Raw genomic sequence first — 27738 nt, 5'->3', positions numbered from 1 at the left:
TATACTGCTTTGATAGTAGCATAAATTCAGAATAAATAAACTTCAGATCTGTTTCATTTTGTGTTACTCTTGAACCTGTGCACAGTAAAGTTAGAGCTAGTGCTTTTACTCTGTGGCTTTCCGTTATTTTAGGTGAATCTAGGTATTGATGGGAAAGCTAAAGCAGTGTAAACTCAAACTCTGAGATTATCACTCTAAAATTCATTATGAATTGTGATTAATTTCAGTGGTGTACACCGCAGCATTTTTGTGGTTACTTTCAGAAATGCGTCTGTAAAGTGAAATGCATAAAGCAGCAATTTAGACTTAAAGAGAAATACCAATAGTACTTTGATATGCTTAAAAAAAATAATAATCATGGTCTTCTCATTATGATATGGCTGTTTTCCAAAACATTTATTATCCTCCAAGTATCTGCTTCTATCAAGCCCTAGATCATTGTCTAGGGCTAAGTTACAGTGATCTACATATGGACAGATATTCTAGAAAATAGAATTAGTTGAAAACAGTAACTCTGGTATCTGCAAAATATTGTGTATATGTACAGGATGATTATAGCCATACACAAGAACACAGTGCTGTTAATTTATCTGCTTCATGATGGATGGACTGTTACTACCTGCATTCTGTGCAGGTCACATATTTAAGAAGCTGTTTGAATACTCTGCCTTTTACAACTTAACTAGCACAGGAAACCTTTACTGTCAAAAAGTATATTCAGTCATGTGCCATGAGAAAGTGTGTGTCATGTCATTAATGTCATATGAATACATATTTATCCATGGCTTTCAAGCAATTATTGTAGGGCCTTAGCTGTAAAAACTGAGAGACATACAGACCAAAGAATATTTCTCACTTGATACTAGTATTTTTGGCTTTGTTAGGAGAGTCAAAAGCAGTGTTATTGTATAGCAGTGATGTAGATGACATTCTAAGCAAGCAGGATTGGTTTTGCTAGATAACTTTAGTCTTGTATCACTTCCAAATAAAATTAGAATTAATTTGCATTTTCTTATCATTTGATGCGCGAAATCATTATTACTGCTTTTTTTCCCTTCCTTTTTAGGCACATCATTGCTCCACAGCTCCATGCTAGACCTGGACAGTGATGTGCGTCCATCTCCAATTGGCCATCTCAGTCAAACTGCTTCACTGAAAAGAGGCAGCAGTTTTCAGTCTGGCCGCAATGACGGTAGGTGACTGTTCTATTTGGAAACATGTACCTGCATTTACCTATGTCCACTATGTTGCACAGTCAGAAAACAAACTGAAACCCCAAATCTGTGTGTATATTGTGTAGGTTTGTTGATAACAAATCTTTCCAGTCACCTTTATTAGTGTTACTGCCACAGGTTGTATTAGATCTCTTTGAAGACAAAGCTTTGGAGGTAAATTATGAAACTTCACTTTCAATGTTAAACATTGGGAACTCATGCTTCTTCCTTCTCTTCCTGTCTTAGCATTGCTTACCAAGGGGGTCTTCTGATTTTTTGGGTTGGTTTTTTTTTTTTTTTTTTTTTTTTTTTTTTTTTTTTTTTAAGTATAAAGAAACTTATAACTAGAATCTGCTTATTATTTCTTTTCTGCAGAACAGAATTTTTTTTTCATGTGCATAACCACCAACTTTTCCATTGCTGCTGTTACAACTTTTGTGCGTGTTTATGATAGATCTCCTTGCATTTAGCTACTCCTGTGACTTCACAATCCAATCCTGGCTATCTCATTCTTTAAACACAGAAAGAGAAGCACAAGCACATGATTCAGTTTTAGCAGCGTTTCTACAACTGCTCTGTCATGAGTTTATGTCATGACTGCATTCAGTGCAACACTGGAATCCTTTAATATTGACATCATGGAACACAAAAAATGGGTATTTCACAGGAAAGGTCATTTCTTACCAAGCTGCTTGAAATTTTGAAGCACAAATTTGACATAAATTCTTTATTTCAGAAAGTTCAGTTTACACACCAGCTGGGAGAGTCACAGGGAAGGGTATTTTGATTTGAAGTTATGCAGAAAGCAATTTTTTAAAGAACTTTCTGGCTTTATTCTGTTTTGATGCTGTTCTCCCAAATCTGTGGACTTCCTCAAATAACGTATCTGTAAATATATGATATTTTTAAGCAGAACAATAAAATGAAGATAATCTCTCAAGAGCACAGAAGAAACTATACTGAAAGAGTTGTATGTTCTTATGCTGCCACAGTGTAACTTTTCAAGTGAAACAATTAAATTGCATCAGGTTATGATAGAGAATGTTTATATTTCAAATATATGTGTGTGCTTAAAGCAAGCAATTTGGGTTTCTGTGTAATACTTGTGTGTTTTGGAGTCGTTTCTGCAACACTAACAATATGCATGCTATGCAAGTAGCAAAGCAGTATAGATAATTCAGTTTCTTTTCCTTAACATGAATTTTTGCATGTATCTCAGCTTAAATAGCTACATTTACTGAAGGCAATTTTAATTTGATTATGTTTAGCTTTAGAGTCTTAATTATGATGTTCAACCTGGAAAAGATGTCTTCAACAAGTTTTGCAGATTCCATAAACTGCAGCTTAAACTTTCTAAGGAAAGTTGTAGGATCAAAACATCATAATGCCTTATGTATCCAATCCAAAGACCCTAGAGTCAGAATTTGTTGTCTCTAACTTAAGTTCATTGCTATTTAGGTGCAATGCTTTTTTTGCAATGCTTTTTTTTTTGCAGCTATTTGTGCCTACTTCCGGTGAACTCCTGTTATGTGTAGGCAATATTGTCTAGCAGATTAAAGACAAAGAGTGTTTTTCACTCAAAATGCCTCTGTGTTTCCAAAGAGTTACATAGGATAGCATTATGTTTTTAATTTTGTCATTTTATTTAAGATAAAATGGAGAAAGAAAAAAAGGAAAAAAAAAATCAAAGGGAAATAAAAAAACAAGACCATTGACCTCTATAAGGGTGTTGGCTTTTCTTCAGAAATATGTTCATTTTCCTAGTGTTCTAAAGTAGACACCAGTTAGTTAGGTGAAACACGTCTTTTAGCATGTAAGAATTATCTATACATCATGGTTTGCTAAAAACATTATAAACAAGAAAATTTCAGTGGAGAAGGTAGGTGGTTATAGAGAAGTATTTTACATTTTCCTTTGCTTTCCGTATTGATTGGCGCCTTTTTTCTGCCCATTTTCAATTTTCTCTTTACCTGCCCTCCCTCAACTGAGAAAAGTTATCTGCTGCCAAACTGTAAGCTACTTTCTTTTAACAACCAGTGTACCAGGGCTCTAAGGAGGTTGGTGAACTGAGAGAATATAACAGTGTTATATGATAATACTGATTGTGTTCTTCATTCAAGAATCTGTGCTACATTTATTGGATTCTAACAGTAATGTTGGTGTCTCCCATATTCCAGAGAAAATGTTTTACCTTACAAATGGAAACTAAGATGAGAGATTGGCAACTTGACCCAGGCTACAATGGAAAATTCTCTGAGCTGTAAATAAAGTGTTCTTCCCGTTCCCATTGCTTTCCTTGATCACAAAACTATCCTGGCAGCCCTGTTTCTTTAGTATCACCACCTCATCATCTGAAATTTGTAATATCTTGATTGCTCTCATATTACTTTGTGTTTCGATGACGTTGTGTTTCGAGGAGCAGCTAAATGGATTCTTAAGTGAATTGCATTAGATACAGAATAGGCTTTCTTTTTACAGATGCATACTGTTATAGAACTAGCTCCTTGTAAGCATAAGAGAAAAGAAAAATGAATTTGCACGTGTACCAATTATGAGCATATGTATGGATCAGGCTGTTAATTTTTTTCCACTGGAAGGTTTTATGTAAATAATATATGACCACTTTTGCAATATGAAACAACAGCAAGCTCATAGTATGTATTATATTATTAGTGCAAAGGTTTTAGTTTTACTTTTCTGTTCCTGTTTCCTCTCTTTTAGCCTGGCGATACAAAGCACCACAGCAAGTTGTGTTTGTTGAAAAGTTGACAAAACTTGTTGTAAGTCAGCTGCCCAACTTCTGGAAGCTCTGGATTTCTTATGTGAATGGAAGTTTATTCAGTGAGGTATGGATTCTTGCATATAGATGAGTTCTAAATAACAAAATTCCATAATAATTTTATTTGATGTATTAGATCTCATTGAAGGATGTGACAGTATTGTTTTATAAACCTCTCAGATTTAAAAATAAATAAATTAAACTCTTACATGCTTGAGAGATGCTATCTTTGGTTTATAAAAAACATTGACCAATAAGCTACAGTAAAATACATATACTGGGATAAATTTGAGTTCTGTCTTGTGTCTGCATTCCAGATGCTGGAGTCAATACCTGTGTGGCTTCATCTCTTAATCATAACTGGCAAACTTCCCTTCTTTGATGATCTGAAAAGAAGTGCAAATTGAATGAAGGGTAGAGATGTGCCGAAGATAAAGTCGTAGAGAAAATTTTTCATTTCTTTAGAATAGGAGTACTCATTTCTTGAGCTGTAAGAATTTGGAGGTGAAGATAGGTTCAATACTACAGTTGCAAAATGACCAGACCCAGGGTGCTGGCATGCTGACATTCTATACAGGGAGTCTTGTCTGAAAATAATCAGCTGCAGTAGTCATCTATGCTTCTGGTCCTTGCTCAGATTATCTTGTTTCTACAGTTCTGTAAATATGATGTTGACACTCCAAGTAGCAGAAGATATTAAAAAAAAAAAAAAAAAAAAAGAATGATTCATGCCATCATGTGACATTTTTCTGTGCACGCTATTTACGGGTTTGAAAAAGACACATAATTAACTCATTAATGGATTAATTTAATAGCTTTTGGTTTTCTGTTATTGCTAAAATTTGATCACAGGATAAGTTTCAGTTCACTTCTGGTCAAGCTGTGCTGTTCCTTCTCCAGGAGAATTAGAGTATTGGGATATTTCCAAGAAACGAGTCTGACAAAGACAAACACACGATTTAGGCATGTTAAAATGCACCTTCAGCAGATGTCAAGGTAGTCATTCTCACCTTATCTACATAACTATCATTGGAAAGTCTTGGGACTGCAAGTCAGATGCTGGTTATTGAGGATCCTAGAAAACTATGAAAACAAAGTTTGCAAGCAGATGTAGTGTCAGTCAGGATACAACAGAACAGGTGGAAAACAAACTAGTTTTGTTCAGATTGGTTTCTTTATTTATACATATGAATCTAAAGATTTATATACCTAAAACTTTTGTTTATTGGTAACAATCTCATGTAATCTGTTGAGAATTCTTATCCTGTCATGCTTGTAGTATCTTGCTGTATTTACAACCCTAAATCATCACAGTTGCATTATTCCACTGGAAAATTATCTGTAAGTTAGAACTGCAGTGACAGCTGTTCTGTCATTTCCCTTTTTCTCTATCAAAAGAATTGAATTTTCAAGCTATCAGTTCTATTTGTTGCCACTGTCTCTTATTTACTGTAATGTTTTCATGTGATAATACTCATAAGTACTATAGCCTGTATAGAAGTCCTTTTAGCTACAGTGAAATAGATTCTATTCATGATCATATTTTCACTTGATAAAAATCAAAAGAAAGGTTTTACATTTACTCATAACATTGCGTGAAGGAAGTAGAATCAAGAATAAACTTTGGTACTGTTGACTTTCACAAAAATTGTTCATTTCATAAGGGAAATGACAACTTTTGTATTTGATAATAGTGCTTTTGGAAATTTGACTTTACAAATTCGATTGCAAGTTATTGTGATTTTCTTTCTCTGAGTGCAATGAAAAGGAAAGCAATTTCAAGAGAAACTGAGACTTGAACTGTAAATGAGATTGAGAAATTTTGCTCTTGAGAATGACGGCTAGTGGAAAATGCAGTGACCTTATGTCCCATCAAAACATGGTTTCCATGTTATTAAAACAAAAGGGGGATGGGGAGGAGGCAAAAGTTGTTTTCTTGTTAGTCTGCAAAGTGTCTGTGCTCTTCTTCTGCTGGGCCAGATTCTGAGCTTTTAAGAAATTCACCTCCACTTGGCTTCTTGTGATCCATTGTTCACATGTAAGACCAATGTTCATCCACATGTAAGACCCCCTAAGTTTTTGGAAACAGGAGGAGGGACTTTGTTCTCAGTTCCTTTTGAGCATCTGCTTGCCACAAGTCACCCGAGGAGAGCAAAGAGAGTGGAGTGGTGTAACGTAGAAGGTTTATTCCAGGGCACCTAGTAGTATCTGTCAACACAGTTCATTCAAGACTTGAGCCTGACATCTATTTCTATAAGAAGCCATACAGATCTTATTTGTCTTGTAAGAAATATATTTACTGTGTCACTTGTTATTTGTTGTCATTATGGAAGCAGTCATCTTTACTGCTACTGTTTTGTGAGAAAAGTCCTGTGAAAATGCTTTGGAGGATCATTTCAATGGACTTGAACAAATCGACAGGAAAATCCCCACTTATGAATAATAAGCTGTATTTATTTTCTCTTGTTTGGTTTGTAGGTTTTTTTGGGGAGGTTCTTTTTACTTCTGAAAGGTTAGCTTCTGTGTCTTAGAATACTGTCAGTTAAAGATTTACGTGATATTTTCAACAGTTTAAAAAGTGTAGTTCTTTGAATCACTCTAGGTGAAGCAGCATATCTGAGTAGTAACCGTTGGGCTTACCACAAAATAGTTTTGGTCTGTCTGTGCAGGAAAGATTTAAGATTGATCTTCAGCAAAACCACTAAGAAAAGAAAGATATCAAAGATTTCTGAGCTTTTTGTTGTTCTTTAATCCAGCAGTAAGAATGTGAGTTTTAATTTGATACTTTTTAGGTTTAAAGGAGTGCAACTTCTTTTCTTTTTTAAGGCATTAGAAGAGAGAAGTGGTTATTATGTACAGCAGTAATTCTTAAGCTTTGTTCTTCTTGTCTGAAACTCAACAGTTCAGCTTTAGAGTATGACAGTTTCATAGCATTTTATTTTCCAAAACTTTTAAGCTCTGTAGTTCTGTTTTTCTCTAATTTATTATCAATTCAAAATACTTATTTTATCCTAAAAATCTGTAACACAGATGGAATTCAAATAATAGTATTTCAGTTTAATAATTTGAAGGTAAACTTAGTCTGAGAATGAAGTATTGTCATGTTATTGCACTCTTTGTCCAGTAGATGTTGCTGTACATACATAAAACAGGAGATTTTCTAAGTATAAAACTATATCTACACTTGGTATTTTGAATAACTTTATAATTTGCTTTGTGATCTCAGTAGACTCCACAGAAAGTTGTAAGTACAAACAGGAAGACTATTAGTCAAACCACGTTTTTCTTCAACTGTAACTGTCTCATGCAAAGCATACTCATGTTCCTCAGTTTTCAATAATGTGAACTGTTCATGAAGATGCTGATTATTTTGCAGTGTCTCTTTTTCAGTCAGTTGAATTATTTCGAGAATATTTTCAACAAAATGCTGTTTCTAAAAGCACATGAGCACAAAAAATTAAGTTTTAAAAAAACATACCATCTCCTCCACACATTGCAATTCCAAATTGCTCACATTCCAAGAAGCATCTGTCACTTCATATCAGTATTATTATCTGGGTAGCTTCCACGCTGAGAAAATCATTTCTTCATAGAAATTTGATGCACAATTAGGCTATGTATGTTTTAGCTCTCGTTAACATTTTAATGAGAATAGTTCAATTTCATGAAGTTTGTATTATTTGAGCCACTTTTGGACTTGTCTCCAACTTTGTGTCAAATAAACATTGTTCTTTAGAATTAAACATTAGCACGCTGACCCACAGGAAGTAAAATTTATTGATGGTATGGTCTCTGCCTATTCAGATAGCATGAGTTAATTTTTATAATTACATCACAAACTCAGTGATTGATGTTCACTTCTTCACATTGAAACCTCTCTTTTTCAGAATTATTTTAACAGTGGTTATGAGATACTTACGCTTTTCAATTTTCTCGTTCTCACCAGACTGCTGAAAAATCTGGCCAAATGGAAAAATCAAAGAAAAATGCTAGACAAAGACAAAATGATTTCAAGGTATGTTATGGGAAGGAAACATTGCTTTCTTTCAGTTGCCCTTCCTAGCAGAATGTTTTAAGCATCACCACCTTGAAAATCAGATTTCTTGAATCATGTATGCCCTTATACCTCATCCTTCCAGACTCTCTAGCATGAAGAGCCTTCTGTAAATCATGTTACAAGGTGCTACATATAGCAAGTATATACATAGCTGCATAAGCATATTGGTAGGTCTTTTTGCTTGATTTTTCTTTCCCTTATTCTGACACAGAAAATGATTCAGGAAGTTATGCATTCTCTGGAGAAACTTATCCGTGGAGCTTTGCTTCCATTCAGCCTCAAAGAAGGAGAATCAAGACAGTATGGTGGCTGGGAGATGAAATCTGAACTTTCTGGCCAGTGGCTAACACATGTTATCCAGACAGTAAGGTAAACAGAGCTGTTGACCTACAATACGATGTTACTGCTAGAATGTATATGTTTTTTAAGACATATTGTTTTGGGTTTTTTTGTTAAATACTCGGAGTACTGAGAAAGTTAATTTTTTCAAAAACAATCACAAAAAATTGCTTGTGGTAGATTTAGAATTCTGAGTCCAAGTTTAATTAATAGTGTCTCATAGTCTTACTACATAACTATATTCTTTTTTTTTTTTTTTTTTTTTTTTTTGCCCAGAACACCTATATAAAAGTTTGAGTAAATAATTTGCATGAAGTGGGATTTGATTCTTCAGGGTAGAATTATTAGGAAGCTTTGTAATTATCATCTTCCCATCTTTACATTTCTGCCAAAATGGGTAAAAACAACATGCCTCTTACTATAGTGTCATTCTTAAGATATCGTTTACTTTCTTAATTGTCTTATGAAAGGTGGTACTCCTGCTTATGATGTCATTCTGTTTATAATTCTTTGTTTATAATCTTAGTAGTGTGCATGTCATCAATTACAAAATGTCTCAGTAAGTATACAGAATTTGCTTCCATTTCTCTGTCGAGAAAATAAGCATCATCATTATCTTTTGGAAACTCAAGTAATACCTGGATTTGATACTGTATTTTTTACCTGCAAGTTTCAAAGTTAATAACAACCAAAACATAGAGTTAACTGTACCCTTCCTCTTTATTATCTTACACACGTTAACTCATATGTAATTCATTCTTACTAGAGATGAGGCTAGCAATGATACATACCTCTTGTTGAGTCTGTTTAGCACTTCCAGATGCTGACACCAAGAAAGCAGATAGACTCTTCTGAGCAGTCCACATATTGCATATAAACATTACTAGTTGCAAGGTTATGTAGTAGCTCAAGTCGTATTTTTATAATTCCCAACATATTTTCATCATGAAGCATGTGATAAAATCCTACTCTTTTCAGTCATTTCACAAACAATTCTTTTCTGCTTGTATTTGAAAAATTATAAAATTTTGACAAATTACAAAGAACTGGAATAAAATCTGTGCAATCCTATTTTTTCTGTTTTTATGCAACACACAGAGTGGGGTGGGTATGCAGCTTTGTACCTTATATCTCACTCTGTCATTGCCCAGTTTGAGGAGGTTCCAGAGGGCAAATTGGAGCTTAATATAAGATGAAGCCGTTGCCTGCAAGACTTCAGCCTCATTGTAGGGATAGAATGGTATGTTCATTAGGGTGAGTTATATGAGGAAAAGTGAGGGTTGTGAAAGCTGTGTGCTTACTTGGGAATGGAATCAGCTCTAAGTAGAGGACTTTTATGCAGTGTGAAGTTGCTTAAACTTCTCACAGATGTCTGTTACACCCTGTGTTTCATGGATGACTGAGATAATGCAGATTTATGAAATTTACAAATTCAGTAGTTGTGCTGAGCTGATAGCAGTCAGAATCTGAATAACATTTTTGGAGTCAAGGCATTGTGGAGCTGTAATGCAATTACCAGTTAATGATGGTGTTTTGAGGATTTACGCCCACTACCAGGGTTTTTTGTTTCTTTGTTTGTTTGTTTGATTTTTAAAAAAAGAGCTTCTAGATGGATGACTGGGAGGGTTCCTCTTGTTATTGAGCATATTTGCTTATGCTTTCTTAGTGCTGTTTCTTGGCAATTTCTAGTGTCTGAGCTTTGTTCAGTATTAGCAGTAAGGGAAACAGCAAAGGCTGCATTTGAGTTGTCCTTACTCACACACCCAGGAGTTGGATAAAAGCAATAAACTTTACTTTGTGCCCATTACTACAATCAGTGAGAAACAGTCATTTTTTTAAATGCTAAAATGCTATTTTTTGTAAGCAGCTATTGTGTTGGTATTTCTAAAGGGAAAAATGGAAGTGAATCTTTCCATCCTCTGCTACTCAGTCTGGTGGTTTAAGGCCAGTCTCTGCTGGCTACAAAATAGTTAATGAATTCACTCTTCACTTGGCAGTAGCTGTATTTCGACCCCTGAAATATGTATACCATCATGACCTGACACGTGGTTACATCACTATTTATTGCACTTGAAGACTGTTATTGTTTGATACAGGTAGACAATGCTTCACTATCCCAGTTGTAGACCTAAGATTTGTTGTATACATTCATAAGAATACAGCAAAAAAAGGTATCTCTGCTTCAGAAGGAATCTTAGGTTAAAAGACGAGATTGTTGCAGGAAGGCAGGAGGAAAAGTGTAGGAATTGACATTACTGTAACATTAGAGAAAAGAAAATCTGTATTTTCATGCTTCTGAATTAAGCAAATAAGTAAACTTATAACTCAAGTAACCAGTTTTTAAAGGCTTAGTGTGGATGAAGCTACTGCATTGACAGCCACTTTAAAAAAAAAAGTGTAGTTTTATCAGTTTAAAAGACTTAAAGGTTTACAGTCAGGTTAATTTTTTTTCTTTTCTTTCCAGGCTTAGTTCTGAGTCTCTTACTGCACTTGAGATACCCAACGATATGCTTCAGATCATCCAGGATCTTATTTTAGACCTTCGAGTACGTTGCATTATAGTGACTTTACAGCATACAGCTGAAGGTAATAAAAGACTGCATCTCTCTGTGCTTACCAAACCACATTCGAGACATTAGTTTTGCTTGTTAGAGATGTTTAATTGGCAATGAATTCTGTAATATCTCACAAGAATTACTGAAATATTTTGCTGCTCTGAGAAAATTCTGTATTCTGAATGTTTTCTTCCCTTAATTGGATGGATACTGTAGTTGAGATCTGTCTTCTCTTAGCCGAGGCAGTTTTACAATGCAAGTGATTTATCTCATCATGCAACATTTCTGTATTGGAAATACCACTTATTTTCTTTTTTGAGTTCTTCCACAAAGAGAATAATTAAATAGGTATTGCCCTCTGCCCCCAAACCCCTGGTCCAGCTCCTATCCCCTGTCTTCTGCCTGGTATTCCTTCTACACCCTGACCCAATTTAAAAAACAAACAAAACCAAAAAAAAAAAAGCCCATGTAAAATATATTAGTTGTGGGTTTTTCCACAGTATAATTCTCATACTTCCAACATTAACAGTATAATCCTCATGTTTCCAACAGTATGCGTAGCTTTTGCCATAAATGTCAGGATCGTAAAGGCCAGTAATACATTCTCTAAATCTAATGTGACTTCATGTGCATCATGGGCAATTCATCTTATGAACTTGTAGTTAATTCTGAAACTTGAATTCAAGTGAAGTAAATCTTCCAGAAATAAATCTCCCTCTTAATAAAAGTTCAGACTAATAGTTCAGCATTTTTTCCTAGAAAAGATTAATTACTCTCAATGCTAAAACAACAAAAAAAATTTTAATACCCTTTTAAAATTAATTTAGAGTTTAGTCGGTTTTTTTCTATTATACGATTTGTCAGTATTTGTAGGTTGACAAAATCGAAGTATTTTACTCAAGTCTTAAATGTGCTAAGTGTAGGTGATTACATTCATTAAACAAGTTTTTAAATTTTCAGTGACAACAAGTGTAAAAGTCTCTATTGTTTATTCTTAATATTGTTTATTCTTAATATTAACAATCTTAATATGAATTGTATTTTTGTCTCTTAATTATTTGACTAAGTCCTACTTCAGCATTAACATTATTTTTTCCCACATTAATAGCAAACTCATTAGCCATACAGGTATACAGATTATCTTTCTTATGCTCTATGGGGGAAGTATTATCACTGTTTCAGTTTTTACATAAAATATTTAGAAATCAGATCTCTATGAGTTACCTACTCATAGATTATTTTTGTGGACAGGACTGGATTAGTTGGACCCTTGGAGAAACTGTTGTTTTTAGAAAATCAGTGAAAGAACAGTTAATGGATATTCTCACGGGGCTGTGTAAATGGATTTCAGATCTACCCATGTTGTATTAGTCAAAGGACTCTTCTCGAGCTCGAATTTCTCTTTATAAGCTATCTGAAACATGAGCTGCATTTATTAGTAATGTAAGGCTCATTCTCATCTCTTAATGCACGTCATAAGTTGATAGGGTCATTCAGACAATTGATAAAGCATTCTACCATTTGCTATTTATATGGGACAAATCTGCCCACACAGAGGGTTTTTTTTGTTATTTTATATAAACACAGTACGCTCAAGCAATCTCTGTTCTTTCCCTCTCATGTGTGTTCACTGGTCATAAAGGTCATGAAAGCCAGACTATGTGAATGCCAAATCAGACAGGGAGTTTACATGAGCGTATTTGACTGGAATATGGTGAATTAGTTCAATGAAATTAATTGCTGTTGTTTGTTTTCTTTTTTTTCTAATATGTATTTGTTCTAGCTCAGATCTGGATTAAAAAGAAAAAAGAAAAAAAAAAACAATGTAAAAGCTGATGAGCGTGATCTAAAGCCCAAGGGAAATACCAGTTGAATCAGTGCTTTGCTAAAATAAAGAAACAGTATCATTCTCTACAATCTCTAAACACATTTTATTCTCAGTAAGACTGTTTCCATGAGATGTGGAATTGCAGGATGTTGCCGCCATGTCGAGCTTTTTACATTAGCAGTTAAAGCCCCAAGAGTAGCGAAGATACTTTTCAGCATGCATTAGTTACACTCTTTTCTTGGCCTTGAGGAAAAGATGGTAATTCATTGAAATAATTCCTCCTATAAAAGGAAGTTTTGTGATATACAGATGGTTCTGAACAGCTATTTGTCCATGAGAAAATGTGTATTTTGACCTGTTTTTGCCCATCTGAACTGTAAAGTTTTATTTAATTTCTGTTTACAAGTCAATTAAAGCAAAAAATAAAAGTATTTTACATTATTGTTGATTTTTTAGTTTGTCCATAGTGGAATTTGTTTACAGAACAAGAGCTCTGGATTTACGGGTTGTTGTAACTCCGGGTTAGGATTTGAAAATGAAATTGGCACCTTTTGGATAGTGGTAGAATTTTTTATATGTGTTTTCATGTGTTTTTGAAGAAAGTTTAGCACCATACACCCTTAACCCAGTGTTTTGATTTTGAGCTTCTTTGTGGCTGTTAATTATGAGTATATTTGCTGTCCATTTTGTCTTTGCTAGAACGCTAAGCAGTACGTCCTGTCATTTTTAATTAACATCTGGAGTGCAATAGTCTAGCGACTTCAGTTCTTAAATACAACATTTTATGTTGTGATTAAAAAATTTAGAAAATAAAAACAAACCCAGAGCCTTCGTAATACTCTGAATTTTAAGCTTTCCAGTAAAAGGTGGGCTTCATGCAGCTCTTGCCATGTATCATAAATGTGCTTCTCTGTGTGGTTTCACCAGCGTCCTATGTGCATGTTTCATTCTTAGTCATTTGAGAAGGCTGAAAAGTTCTAGACTTTTAGTGCTATATGCTTGTATGCCTAGTCATTGCTGTCCCAATGTCTGTGGTTTATCTTTTCAAGTTCAAGGAGTTTTTAATAATGAAAATTAGCACCTCTTTTTTTTCTTTCTTTTTCTGTCTTACAGATATAAAGAGGCTAGCTGAAAAGGAAGACTGGGTTGTTGACAATGAAGGCTTGACATCGTTGGTGGGTAGCCACTTTCTTTGATAGATTTTTTTATTTTTAAATAAGTGTAATGAAACTGTTCTGTACGTACTCCAGAAAATTAAAAGTTTGGACTTAATGCATACTGGTTTCTAGACTTATCAAGATATGAAAATACAGGAAATTTAAAAATCCAAATTTTTTTATTGAGCAGTTACTGTGCTCACTCTCAGTACACACATCACCAAACACAAACTTATTTTTTCTTCCTTTTTCAAAATGTTTGTTTGTCCTTCTTTAATTGTTATGTCTGAAGTAATTTTAACATTACGTGATAATTGTATTACTAGGTAGTCATATTTTCTAAAGTGCAGAAGAGATTGTGAAGTTAACAATAAGATAAAATAGCTTCTTATGTCTGCTAAAATTGTCAGAGCAGTTATTTTGAGATGTTTAATATTGACGTTACCAACAAAATGAAAGCTTCATTTTGATATTCTAGTACCTTATTTATTCCACAAGTAGCATGAACAGGGAACACAGATCATTCTTTAGTCTTTGAGATGCATAGTTTCTCATCTTTCAAAAGAGCCCTTTCTCACTTGAGGAGTGGAGTGGTTCAGAACTGATGGTTTTTTTGGTATTTCTTATTGCAACACTTGTTCAGGGAGAGGTAAAAAAGTTAATTCTTTTGCTATAATACAATACGCTTTCTATTAACCTGGAGATTTTGCCACTTCACCTATTGAATCCTATCTGTATTCCTTCCCACACTGATGTTATCTAACTGAATGCAGGCTTCAAGTTGAAAAACTCCTTCAGTGAGCCCAGTTACTGTGAGTGAAATTTAGAACCAAAGTGAATAAAACTTTGCAGTTCTAGGGTGAGTTTGAGGCTGAGAATAAAATGGTTGAGAATTTACTTCTTACAAAAGTACAGTTTCTGTTTGTTTCTGTTATTTTATGTGTGTTAAAAGAAAGCCTTTAGTAACTCTTACTTGACCCAACCTTGTGTTTTATTATTTTTAAAGAAATAAGTAGTGTTTTCTTCCCAACAATCAGTAAGATTTTCAGAATTAGATTTATGTTTGCAGTTTTCATTTTTTTAAAAATCAAAATCAATTCAGCATATGCCAATTAATGGTAAATTACTGGATCTAAAATACATTATAAATCTAAAAATAAATAATATACTTCTAAGTAATATACTTCTCTTTTTTTTTTCCATATCCATACTCATCTGTTCATCAACTTATGGGGGATACTACCCGTTATAAATACATACAAATAAAGGCTTTGTAAATTTGTTCCACGTATTTAGATAAGAAATAAGAATTGGACGTAAAGATCTGTGGCTTAACTGTCTGCCTGAAGTAGGATTATTTAAACGTATCAGGACAATTACTCCTGACCTTCAGTATGATTTGGCTGAGATAAACAATAATAGCTTTCATTGTTAAGCATCTTATTTTAGGGATGGTTTACTGGAGTAAAGAATTCTTTTTAAGGTCATGACAAGTTCAGTTCACATCAAAATGCTTCATAAGTTAGTAGGCACACTACCATGGAATTGATCTTTTGCTGAATAAATAGGTCACTTCTCTGTTATAACGAGAAATTGAACTGAAAAGCAACTAATTTAGGAGATTGCCTACACACAATCAGCAAGTGACTTGAAACCAAATTCAGATAAACTAGTGAGATGCTTTCTGGAAATAAACAGTATTGAGTAATGGCTAAAACACAGCAAGCACCTCGTAGATGTGACTTAAAAACAACCTGTGAAAGCAAGAAGGCCCTGTGGGAGGGAGAATTGCTTTGTGTATGTTTTCTAAGGGAATGCTCCACAGACTTTTTTTAGTTTTTCTTATTTGCTTCTATAAATACTTGGTTGAAGTTGAGTAGGAGGGCATGAAGCAGTCACAATATACATAATGTAGGAAGAGATGTTGTTGAGAATTTGAGTGTTACAACCAGATTTGTAGCTTCTCATCTTGGTTTCAGTTGTCAGTGACTTGGGCAAGTCCCTTTACTTTTCTGTTTATTACTTTATGCGTCTCTAAAATGGACAGACAGGAGGAGGAAAGATCCTCTGCTGGTTTTGTTTATTTTTTTTTAATGTTGGCTGTATCCAAAAAAATCCTTGTTAGTAAGCATTAAACAGCTTTTTATCTATTTAGAAGTCAGCCATGAATTCCTTGTGCACAACATTTTCACAGATTCTCCCTCTTGAGGCAGTGATTGAGACATGACGGTGGTGGCAGTTAATTATGTTTTGTCATAATGAGATAATTTGTCTAGTATGTTCATTGTAGCAAAAACTAACCAGTTTAAACAGGGACCAATCACTCTCTTTGGAGATGTGTTAGGCTTGCGGTAGAAACTGTTTTAAGAAAATAGGAAATATTGCTGCAGGTAAGAGATACAGTAAGACAGAGAGCCAGCTTTCCTCAGTTTCATTATGTGCGAAGAATAATGTATCTGAATGGATTTCTTCTCCTGAGGTGTTACTTTTTATGCTGACACAGTACAGCAGCAGCACTTCACTGTTCTTTTTCTTCTAAATCAATCGCAAAAAAATAATAAACAGATGTTTAGAAATTTTACATGATTTGCAGCTTGACATTACTCTCATGTTCTACCTCCATCCCAGCATTTGCAGAAATACAGCTTACTCCTAGGCATTAAGTGGGTGATGTGCCATAAGCTATCTACTGTTGTTGCAAGTTTACACAGCTTAGCTTTTTCATCCATCTCTTTGATTGAAAGGGATGAATTACTTCCCTCTTTCATAGAACAGTGACACCTATCTGCATCATACAAAAGCTTTCTGCCTAATACCAACAGGCAATCTTAGAGAAAAGGGTGACTTCACAGGGAAGAAAGAAAAAAGAATGACCAGAAAAACTGACTAATGACTATGATGCTGTGAACTCATTTGCACTTTCAAAGTGAAATTGGTACATGCCTCAAGACATTTTTACTTCAGGTCTGGAAACCTGGAAGTAAAAAAAAACAACAGTCCCCCAAGCCAGCTTTTTTTCCTTCAGTTCCATGTGAAAGCCATTCAGTCACTTTTTGTAGAAGGTTTTTGCTGCAATAAGATGTAGGAATAATAGATGTCCAAGGTGAAATTCTATCCCAACTTAAATCAAGAGGGTATAGGAAAAGTTGAAAATAAAGAGTTTAACCATATAGCATGAGAATTTTTATGTGTCTGCTTTTTGCTGTATTCATTTTACGTGACATGCTTATCTAGAAGCTAAAACGTCGTTTGCCTTTCAGCCTTCCCATTTTGAACAGTGCATTGTCCATTCCTTGCAATCTCTTAAAACTGTGCTGGACTGTAAACCTGGAGAGGCCAGTGTAAGTTTTGACATATACTTCTAATTTCCTTCTTTTTCTGTAAATTGCTATTATGTTTCAGATCAAGAACCAAAGAATGATACAGAATTTTTACTTTTTTGTGCACGTTCTTTTCACTGCTGCTAGCTAGGTTCATATTTCCTGTACTTCCTTTGTTTAGGATTATGTGTGTGGGGCAGATGGGACCTATATTTAAAACTTGAGTGCTGTTGTGTTAGAAAAAAGTTACTAATGTTATTTTCAGATAGCTATCGATGTGATTTTGTTTAATATGTAATATATATATACACACTCATACATTCCCAGTTCTGTATCTGAACTACTTACAGAACACAGATCCAGCTTTTTAGTTGCATAAGAAAGCTTAATACTTTTTCGTAGCCCCTAGGGCATTCTGTATAGATGCTCTCCTTTATTTTATATTTTATGTCTAGCTTGTCGAGTTTCTTACCATTATTCAGAAGAGTCTACAGTGCAAGGTGAATACTTCCTGTTAAGATACAAAAATTTTTGAATATCCTTGGAGTTTTTTGCTGCAGTTTCATTATCCAACAATGATACATATCATCAGCCCTGGCATCTAAGTACTAGAGTTTCCTTGCTTTTAGTCTTTTAACACTTCATGCTTGTGGAAGTGCTTATTTGGACTTGTATTCTTTCTTCCCATTCTTATAATGGGGAATAATCAGAATTGATATCTGAGAAAGCACTGTGTCTCAGCGTCATTCCCATGATTTTGTTGTCATTGTAGGTACAGATTTACTCAGGCCTTCCATGAGTATAAGGCCTTGTGAAGCAATAATAATGTGCTTTTATTTTCAGGTATTCCAGCAGCAGAAGATACAGGAGGATGTGTGCCAGTTAAGCATTGGGATCTTGCAGGTAACTCAAACATTTTGAAGTATGAAATTGTGACAAATATGAACAAACAAAAATATATGCTTTGAATCCTGCCCAGTTCCCAAAAAGTAGCTTAAGTTGGTGGCAGTGCATTGTTTCCCTAGATATGCTATGGAATCATGCAAAATATTTTGCTGAGCCACCATCATCATGATTGAGACACTTGCTGAGCTGTGATGTTAGTATCGATATACCGTGATAAAAAGAGCAGTGCTGATTTTTGTCAGCTGAGGATCTAGCTTCTAATTGCAAACCAATATTTTTTACAGTAAGCTTTAGTATTTAAAAAAAAAAAAGAATTTGAAATATGGTAATAGCATGCTTTAGGTTTCTGAGTTATTTTTATAGTATTCTCAAATAAGAAGTCTTGAGGTAAAGCAAAGATTGAACTTAATTAAAAAAAAAAACTGCTTAGATTGATGTCTTGAAAATTATTAACAGGGCCTTCTTTGCAAATGAGATTTTAGCCATTTATGGTGGAAATAACAACTGTTCTTTTGCCACAAGTATCAGTGGGATGTTTATAAAATTAAAAGTAAACCTTTAAAAGGCATAAAGTAAGTAAGGTTTAAGACAGCGGAAGGTGATAATGATTATTCCTTTTCTACTGACTGTAGTAAAAGTGAATTTAATATCTTTTCTCCCCCCCCTTCAGTTCTGATAGAAAATATTTTGCTCTCTTGTTTCTTAGGTTTTCATAGACTGTTTGGAACAGTTGAGTACCAAACCTGATGGTGACATAGATACATCACAGTAAGTAAAATAATGAATATGGTATTTGTTATACCAGTTTATTCAATGAGAGGCTTTGTAGCATGCTATAGAAGGTGTGTTGGTTTTGACATGACCTTGCAGTAAATGAATTGTCTTTGTCACTCACTAAGCAATGTCTATTCATAGAGACAAGGCCACTGCTTTTCTTATCTGCTCTTCAATTTTGACTGGATCTTTTAGTATTTCTGCTAAGTTCAAGAAAGTTTGTTCCGTAGTTGCTCATGAGCCACTTGTTTTGGAGACCAGAACAGTCAGAGTAGAATTTCCAAGAGTTCAAATAATTTCTATGTGAAATGCTTGAGACTTAGCAAATATTGGTACCTTCAACTTGTGTTATAAAGAGGCCAATTGACTGTGTTCCTGATGTTACTTTTATTTGCTGTTTGGATGCCACTGTTGACTGTGTAAGTGTAAAAATAGATCAGAATCTGTGGCAAACCAAACAACTTAAAGAAAGTGAAAATGCTTTTGAGAAAAGTCTGCAGCTAAAATAGTACTGGCTGTCCACAAAGAGCTTGCAGCCTTTCTAAGCATCTTCTCGTGGACTACTTTATATTATCTGCTGTGATGGGGTTTTCAAAACAATACCATTCTTTGGTTACAATTTGTTCATTGAATTCACCATGTGTCAGATAGTCAAAATCACTTATGCTACTCATTTTTAAACAATATTCCTAGTCTTTCAGTTGATGTTTCATCTCCGGATTTGTTTGGAAGCATACATGAGGACTCAAGTCTTACTTCAGTAAGTTTTGACTTCAGTTTTTACAAGTTGATGTGAAACTTAGTACTTCCCAAAGTTCCAGCAATGTGGTTCTTTTTATCTTTCTTTTTCTTTTTTAAATTGCTTCAGATTTCTTGAGTTTCTTTTTTTGAGAACAACTCTGTATTCTGGAGGCATTTTCTAGTGTAAATATGCATATATACACATACATAAATAGAAAAACTATAAGGATGTTATGTAAGGATATTTTTAAAACCACTGTCTATGGTATCTTAGTATAGTATCTTTAATTAAGATGATTTTTGAAATTGTTCTTCTCAGAAACTAAAATGACATCGCTGAAAGCAGGGAAAATAGTCCTGGTGCTTGAAGAGCTGAGGATTTGTGTTTTGATTAATCAGCATGTTTTAAATGATAAGAATTATTCTGGTCATCAGTTACTTTTTAAAATACATGGAGTTACTGATATTGAGCAATGTAATTTTTCCCAAAAAACTTCCTTTGCTGATAGCAGTGTTGATTATTTCTTGTAACTTGGTTGAGAATTTTTTAAGAAAACAAAAAGTTTATATTCTTTGCACTAATCCCTGCAAGAAGCCTAGCCTCTTTGGAGGTTAATGTGGCTTGGTACAGGTTTAAATGCCAAAAGCTTTACCTCATTTATAAGAGCTATAGGCATTACCACTACAATAAACAATTGCAAGTTGCAAAATCAAGCTAAATTGTTTGAATTGTAGACTATAATAACGTGTTTTATTCTTAAAATCCATGGAATTTGACATGAATTGTTGCTGGAGTAATTTTTCTTGGCCATTCCAGCTTTCCTCCCACATGTCATGAAAATGGCTGATTTTTCTTTTCTGCTTATAGCAATAATTTTAAACAATATTTAGATCTTCATGATATCACAATTATTTTCGTCTATGAAGCACAGAACATCTTCTCTAATTGAGTAATGAGAATAGGAAAAGTGATCTGATTTCTCACTATTTTTAAAGTGCTTATTTTTTTAATTTTCTGTATACCAACATATTAACATGTAAAGTAGTAGGCAGCTGCACATCTCAGTCTCAGTCAGAGTATTACTGGAAGACAAAACCGTCAGGAATTTTTCTGGGTCTGAAAGTCAGTATAATATTTTATGAGATCTCCACCATGATTACGGTGATTTCATTGCCAAATAATTTTGTTTTCAAAATATTTGCCGTTGTTGATTCAGAATTGCCATCTGAGATTGAAGATTATTTGTCCATTGGTGGAAACCAAGGGGAAGAGAGAAAACCAAATTATTGAAATAGTAGTTGTATCTTTTTGTTTGGTTGTCTCGTCTTTGAAAATTACACCATGTTGCACCAAAGCCAGGGAAAGGCAATTCTGGTATCTCAACTCCAGAGTGTTTTAATCTTCTTGTAATAAATGTATCTATATAAAAATTATAACTACCTAGAATTTTAAACTGCTGAAATTTTATCAGCTACAACAGAATCTTTTGGTATTTTAGAATGGGTGGGTGCATTTGTTCAGTACCTGTTCTGTTTCCCTTGTTCTAGCCAGCTTCATGTGATGATCTTCAGTTATACTTTATGATGGTCATCAGTCTTAGTAAATTTCTTGAAATAGAGTAAAAGCCAGAACCACTTCCTGGAAAGTTGTCCAAACCTAATTTTTGTAAAGCGTTAACCACAGTTCTGAATTAGTCACAGTTATTCCAGTGAATGCCCTGGATCCTATAAGAAAAAGCATATATGTTCAGTCATTACACCTGATATTTACTCAATTCTTGATGTTTTGTTGAGAAAAATATTACTGAATTTCACTTTATTTATCAGCATGTCTACTACGCATAGAGTCAATAAGATACTACACACTAAGATTATTGTTCATGCTGGTACTTCTTGTTTTCTAACTGTTGTCCTCTTTCTCTTATAAAACAAATTTTTAGGAACAAAGAGTTTTAATTGCACTCAGTAACTGTCGTTATCTGGAACGTCATACCTTCCTAAACATAGCTGAACACTTTGAAAAACATGGCTTTCAAGGCGTTGATAAAATAACTCAAGTAAGTGGGAACACTGGATTTGAAGTATCACTGCTTGAAGGAATCAGTTTGTACTCATTTTACTTTCTGTGGGAATTAAGTGCTCAGATATCCTAAATGACTCTTGAGTGAGCCTACTACAAATGAGTGGATCCCCAAGCACCAGTTGAAGGACACAGCAATGATGATATGTTCATATGCATTTTTATAAGGCTTATATAGCTAGTGTAGAAAATGTGACCTCTTACTCAGGTTTTGTATGTTCCCTGGCAAAGCTTATCAGATTTCTTAGTAAAGCTGTTTAATGTCACTGTTTTCTTAATGCAGAGAGTAAAAGATCATTATCTGAGAAATACATTTGATAAATTATTTCATCTGGCAGTCTGCATTACTGATAGCTGTTGTTCATAAACTAGTTCAGTTTTTTGTTGTGTTTTTTTGTTTTGTTCTTTTCGAAGAACGAAAATGTCAAAGTGGGCGGCAGTAGCTGTCTCATTTTCCTGCCTTTTTGTAAAGATTAATCATTTTTTTTAATGAGAAATGTTTTTTTACTTAATCCTTAGGGCCATAAAGTTTGTTTATTTCCAGAAACGTTTGTTGATTGTTAGTAAAATGTTAACTCTTCTAGTATAGAGTAAAATATTTTACTCAAACTGATACTTTTACCATACTGTATATCCTTTGTCCTTTTCAGCCACGGAAACTAAAAAAAAACTTTCAGCCAGAGGATAACTTTAACAACATTTAAGTGCTGTTGATATGATACTTGTATTGGTAGCGCATTATAGAAATTATTCTGCATGTCATCGCTCACTCCTGCTAAGATAATTAAGAGTTGAGCTACGTACAATTTGTGTTGACTGTATAGGAAAATGAGACACCTCTTATGTATTCAACACTCTGTCTTTATAGCCACATCAAAGTATTGCCTTTCAATATCTGGTAGGCTTATAAATGACAAAAATCAAACGTTGCAGTCACAGGGTGATTTTCAAATCTCTGTTAGTCCTTTGAAAATGGGGACTGATGCTGTCCTGCATGTCTGATATGTATCAGTCAGTAATGCTAGATGTGAGGAATTGAATAGTTAGGTATTTCTCATCTTAAGATGGCTATTTTTTGAAATCTTCATTAAGAGAGGCTAGAAATTAGCCTCAGAGGCTGGTTTCAGTCTCTTTCTTCTGTCACCTGAGTTTCTAAATTTGTTTAATTTTTTATTGGATTAACAAATGCAGTAAAGCATTAGAAAAATTTTGAAAAAAAAACATTTACTTTTATCTGGGGAAATTGAAACAAAACTATGTATTTCAATTCTGTTAAAGTGAACTGTAGTATATGTTAGGTTGTTGGTTTTTTTTTCAATTTGTATTTCTCAGAAGGAAAATTATTATTATGTAAATATTACAAAAAAAATGTAAAATGGTAACCAAGAAGATTTCCTTACGTTCTACAATTTTGTTACATCTATTCTTTTATATGTGCAAATAAAAGAAAAATGACCAATTGTAGCCCTCTGCCTTGGTGTGCACCATCTTGGCACGTGCTCATGATACTTCTTAACCAATAATAATATTTAATTAATGCATAACTATTTTAGAATTACTCTTCTGAGGTGACTTTACCATCTGTTTAGTTGATTAGCAACTGCAAGAAAATGTGTGTATCCCATGATATTCATCAGACTTTGGTTAACCTTCTGAATAAAATTGCCTCCAAAGTTCTGATGTTCAGGTTGAGCAGAGTGGCTGCTGAGATGATGGCTCAAAATGGCTTTCATACAACAATTAAAAGCTAGTTACAGTGCAATTCACAGCAGAAAGATAACAAGGAGAGAACTATCTATTTTCACAAGCATTTACCTTACTTGGGAGTCTGGAAAATGAGTGTACCCAATGGATGTTGTTGAGGACATTTACTCTTCTTCACAGCCCATTCTAGACCAAAAATAACATTCATATGAATTGTTTTATCTTGTAACCTTTTCAACAGCTGAAAAACAAGGTTACCCTCCATTATCTTAATTGTGCAGTGAATCTGAAACAGGTTGAAGTGGACTAACATGAAAAAAGAGAAAAAAATGTAATTTAAAAACAAACAAGTAACAACAACCTGTAGTGAATGTGCACGTGGTCTTTATATCAAGTGACTGCAGAAGTAGAAGTTGGATTCATTTAATTCTAGAACACTTTCTTATGGAGAATCAGAACAGTTCTACAGATTGGGTGGATATTTGTTGAGGCTTCCCCCTGGAACATGTATTTTTTTTTCTTTTCCCCCCTTGGCTATCTTATGCCTAAATAGGAATGGTCTTTGGATATTTACTCTCCCTAATCAAAAGGAATTGAAGAGAAAAATCTCTTGAAATTCATTCCTGGTTTATCTTTTTTCAGTAAGAGAAAAAATAAAGTTTAGTGAGATCGATCAACATTTTTGAATGTATTCTCTTTCACATTTTAACAGGCTGTGGGAGAGAAGAGGAAGTAGAGGAAAATAGACTTGATCCTCAGTTAGGGCTAAATTCTCAGTGCCCAATGAAAATCCCATCTTCAGTATATAGATCTTTTCATGACAAATTAAAGGAGGTTGCCAGACAGAAAATCAAGAAAGGGACAGTGTCTATTGTTTCTGGTCAACAGCTTCACCACCCCAATTTTTCTGAACCTAGCAGATTTGTTGACCTCAGTGATACCTCTGCTTTCCCCTGAATTCATGATCTCATTCCTGAAGTCATATCTCCCTTCCTGAATCAGAAATTGCAGTTTCCTTTCCTCGTACTTGGCAATGCATAGGTATGCCAGAGGAGAGCACAGTTTAGAGATATCCATGTAGTGAAGAAACTTCATCCCTTATTCTGCACCTTGTTGCATTAAACCTTTTGTCTTTCACGGAAAAAGGAATTATAAGGAGTTACTATTTTTCCTTTCTTGCTCTCTTTTTCTGAATTGCCTGTTTGATCTGGAGACCTGTTTGCATCCTCGCATTTACAACCCCTTAATTTCTGGAAGTTATGCAATTATATATATTTTGTTTTTTTACCTAGTGCTTGAAGAAAATGAGCAGTAGTTGCAAAACTCTTACTCAGACAGAAATACATTTAACCAAGTGTCACTCAGTTTTTTCAGTATATTGTATTTGCATTTAGCACCTATTGCCATATGAAGTTGTAACATTTTATGGTATGCATTGTATTCCAGAATTGCTTTAGGAAATATAACTACAGAGGAGCTGCGGTGTTTAATAAAGTAGATTTGTATAAAATGTGAAGTTTTTCAGATACAGTGAACAAATTGCCTGTATTCCATTAGCTGCCAGTGTAGTCAAGCTGTGTAAAGTACTCCATTGAGAGCTGTTAACAGAATAATACCATAGGTGTTTGTGAGCTGCAGCTTATGCATCAGTTATATGAAGATGCCTTGGTGTGGGGAAGTTCACATGTATGTCAGAGGCTCCTTAATCTATACATTTTCAGGTGTAGAACCTGTAACAAGAAATTGTAATGCTTCAGTTGGTAGATTTCAAGTGTTCTAAAAATATCTTCATGTTTATAATAGAAATTATTATGCATATACTGTACAACTCAGTTGTTTACTTGGTGCGAGATCAAGGCATCCTGACAGGCTGAAAAAACTTATGCCAGTAGACAGTTACGGAATGATCTGTCTGCTTTGTTATTTCTTGAATCTTTCCCAAAAGTTCTTCATGCTGAGCACAATCAGAAAAAGATTGTATATTGACTGGAATTAAAAGATTGTATGGGGTTTTGTGCTTTTTAAATATATTATGTACTGAAAAGTATTGTTACTCAATAGGGAAAATTAAAGACCGTGTTCTAAGGTTTTAGGGTATATGATTTAATGTTTGTAATTAATAACCGTTAATGTTTTGTTTCTTTAGGTTAGTATGGAATCTTTGAAAGAGTTGGATCAGAGACTGTTTGAAATGTACATTGAATCCAAGGCTGATCCCATAGTTGGGTCATTAGAACCTGGCATTTACGCAGGATATTTTGACTGGAAAGATTGTCTTGTTCCAGCAGGTAAATATCTGCTTATTAAGCTCTGAAATTATTTTAACAGTGATTGATAGAAGCTAAAATATACTATACAATTAAAAACTTTTTTCTACTCTGTTTTTAACTTTTGACAAGTTCTTATTATAAGTTCTTTCTCACAGGTTTTATTTAATTCCTAAATCATTTTTTGAATACCCCCAAATGATTAAAGCAGCTTTTATCACTGATAATCTTTTTAATGCTTGTTTTTGTGATTATTTTGCTTCATTGCTTATATAGAATAGAAATTATTATAAAAGACATCTTTGCTATTTTCTTATGAAATTCATTGAGATTGTTTGGATTTTTTTCCAAAGACTCTGGCCATTTTGGTAATAGACATAATTACAGGTCTGAAAAGGTAAAATTATGAGCAAATGCATAGAATAAAAGTAGTTCAACAACAAATGTCAAACCATTGAAGAAGAGCAGGAATATAGTATTTAGAATGACTGAGATGTTAGTCATTTATTTAGTGCTCTGAGAGAACCTCCATTTTAGAGAAGCATAATGAGAGCCTGTTTGTTGTTTTTTTTTTTTCTCAAGTGAATGCTGTGCACGTTAGGTTTAGATCCTCTCAACATGGTATTTATGTGGAAATTAGTTGCAGTAACTTAGTATTTACATATTTTATATGATCTATTAATTTTCAATAAATAATTGGTTAGATGAAAATTCATGTTCTTGGCTTGATTGTTTTACAGAGTTGTGTTCACTTAGAAATTTTGTGATAATTTTGATAGGTAATTACAAGAAACGTATTTGTAATCTGGGGGCTGCAATGCATGCTAATTGTCATAAATGCAAAACTGTAGGGTTTGTTATTTTTGAGAACAGTATTTATTTTTCATTATTAGTTTTGTGCTTGGAAAATATGCTCTAATATGTGCAATAGAGAGAAATTTTAATCTTGTATCTAGATTGCTCCAAAAGTAATGCATCCTATTTATTTCCATGGAAACTACAGTAGAGCACAGTAACGCTCTTTGAAAGAGAAGATTCTCAGCTACAGAATGCCTTTTTTCTACACTGTCAGAAGCAGCAGCTCTGCATTTTCGCCACCAATGATCAGGAGCCTGCATGCTATACTCATGAAAATCTGCACTGATAAAGGTGACCCACTGGCACTGTCATCACTGCTGAAACACACCTCCCACAACCTCACATTCGCTGTTTGGTCTCTGTAAATGTTTACCAAGCATCCATGAATGTCAGTGAGTTCCATTTTTTCCTCCTGGAGGAATTCAGTGATACAGTTTTGCTTCATACTGTCTTCCATGTCCTGACTGCCCCTCTGCTGCCATCTGTCACACAGCAACAAAATGCAGGGGATTATTGGTGGGAAGCTTAAACCTCTACTACCACACCACCAACATCCACTTCTGATGTCATGTGCCAACATAATAAAATAGGAGGCATTACTTTTGGAGCATCCCTCATATATGTGGTCAAATGTACTATATTCACTACAGGTATAAAAAAATTTGAATTTAATTTCTCTACTTCTGACCATGATTAAATAATTCTGAAAATATTTGGAGCTCTGAAGACAAAAACTAGAATGGCCTCCATTTTGGGTGAAGTCAATGAACTTCACTGCTGAAAAGGACTGAATTAAAACCAACCTCTTCACAGGGCATATTTCTTGAATACCAGACTTCATCTATTGTTCAAGAAAAAAAAAATCAGCAAGCATACAGCTGATTTTTCCAATAAACTCTTTTTGACAAAATGAAATTGTACAGCAAGATTATTTTTGAGAAAATGCACTCTTTTGTAATCTAAAAGATTATGTCAGTTCTGCAACTTATACCCTATCTCTCCCTCAAGGAGGAAGAAAAAAAAATTAAAAAAAAATGCTACAGTTGATCTCCAAATGCAGCACAAAAAATATCTACGTAATTAAACTAAAACAGCATACAGATGACTGGGAGTGGGTCTCGCTATGTTAAGCATAGTATTTACTCATAGTTTAATTAAA

At 34.1% G+C, this 27738-nt stretch overlaps 1 protein-coding gene across 1 annotated transcript in view; it reads left to right on the top strand.

The window, feature by feature from the left end:
- EXOC2 (exocyst complex component 2) overlaps nt 1-27738 on the top strand; it is a 129375-nt gene that overhangs the window by 65972 nt on the left and 35665 nt on the right. The window contains exons 12-23 of the mRNA XM_085220289.1: nt 1067-1192; nt 3936-4060; nt 7940-8008; nt 8262-8419; nt 10854-10975; nt 13886-13947; nt 17190-17270; nt 18093-18152; nt 18862-18923; nt 19623-19689; nt 21611-21727; nt 25601-25742. Coding sequence (XP_085076415.1) covers nt 1067-1192; nt 3936-4060; nt 7940-8008; nt 8262-8419; nt 10854-10975; nt 13886-13947; nt 17190-17270; nt 18093-18152; nt 18862-18923; nt 19623-19689; nt 21611-21727; nt 25601-25742 — 1191 coding nt within the window. The remainder of the gene's footprint in view (nt 1-1066; nt 1193-3935; nt 4061-7939; nt 8009-8261; nt 8420-10853; nt 10976-13885; nt 13948-17189; nt 17271-18092; nt 18153-18861; nt 18924-19622; nt 19690-21610; nt 21728-25600; nt 25743-27738) is intronic.

Source organism: Meleagris gallopavo, chromosome 3 (genome assembly GCF_905368555.1).
Source record: "Meleagris gallopavo chromosome 3, MGAL_WU_HG_1.1, whole genome shotgun sequence".
Lineage (NCBI taxonomy): Eukaryota > Metazoa > Chordata > Aves > Galliformes > Phasianidae > Meleagris > Meleagris gallopavo.
The sequence above is the reverse complement of the archived record's forward strand: the minus strand, read 5'-3'. Positions and strand labels throughout refer to the sequence as shown.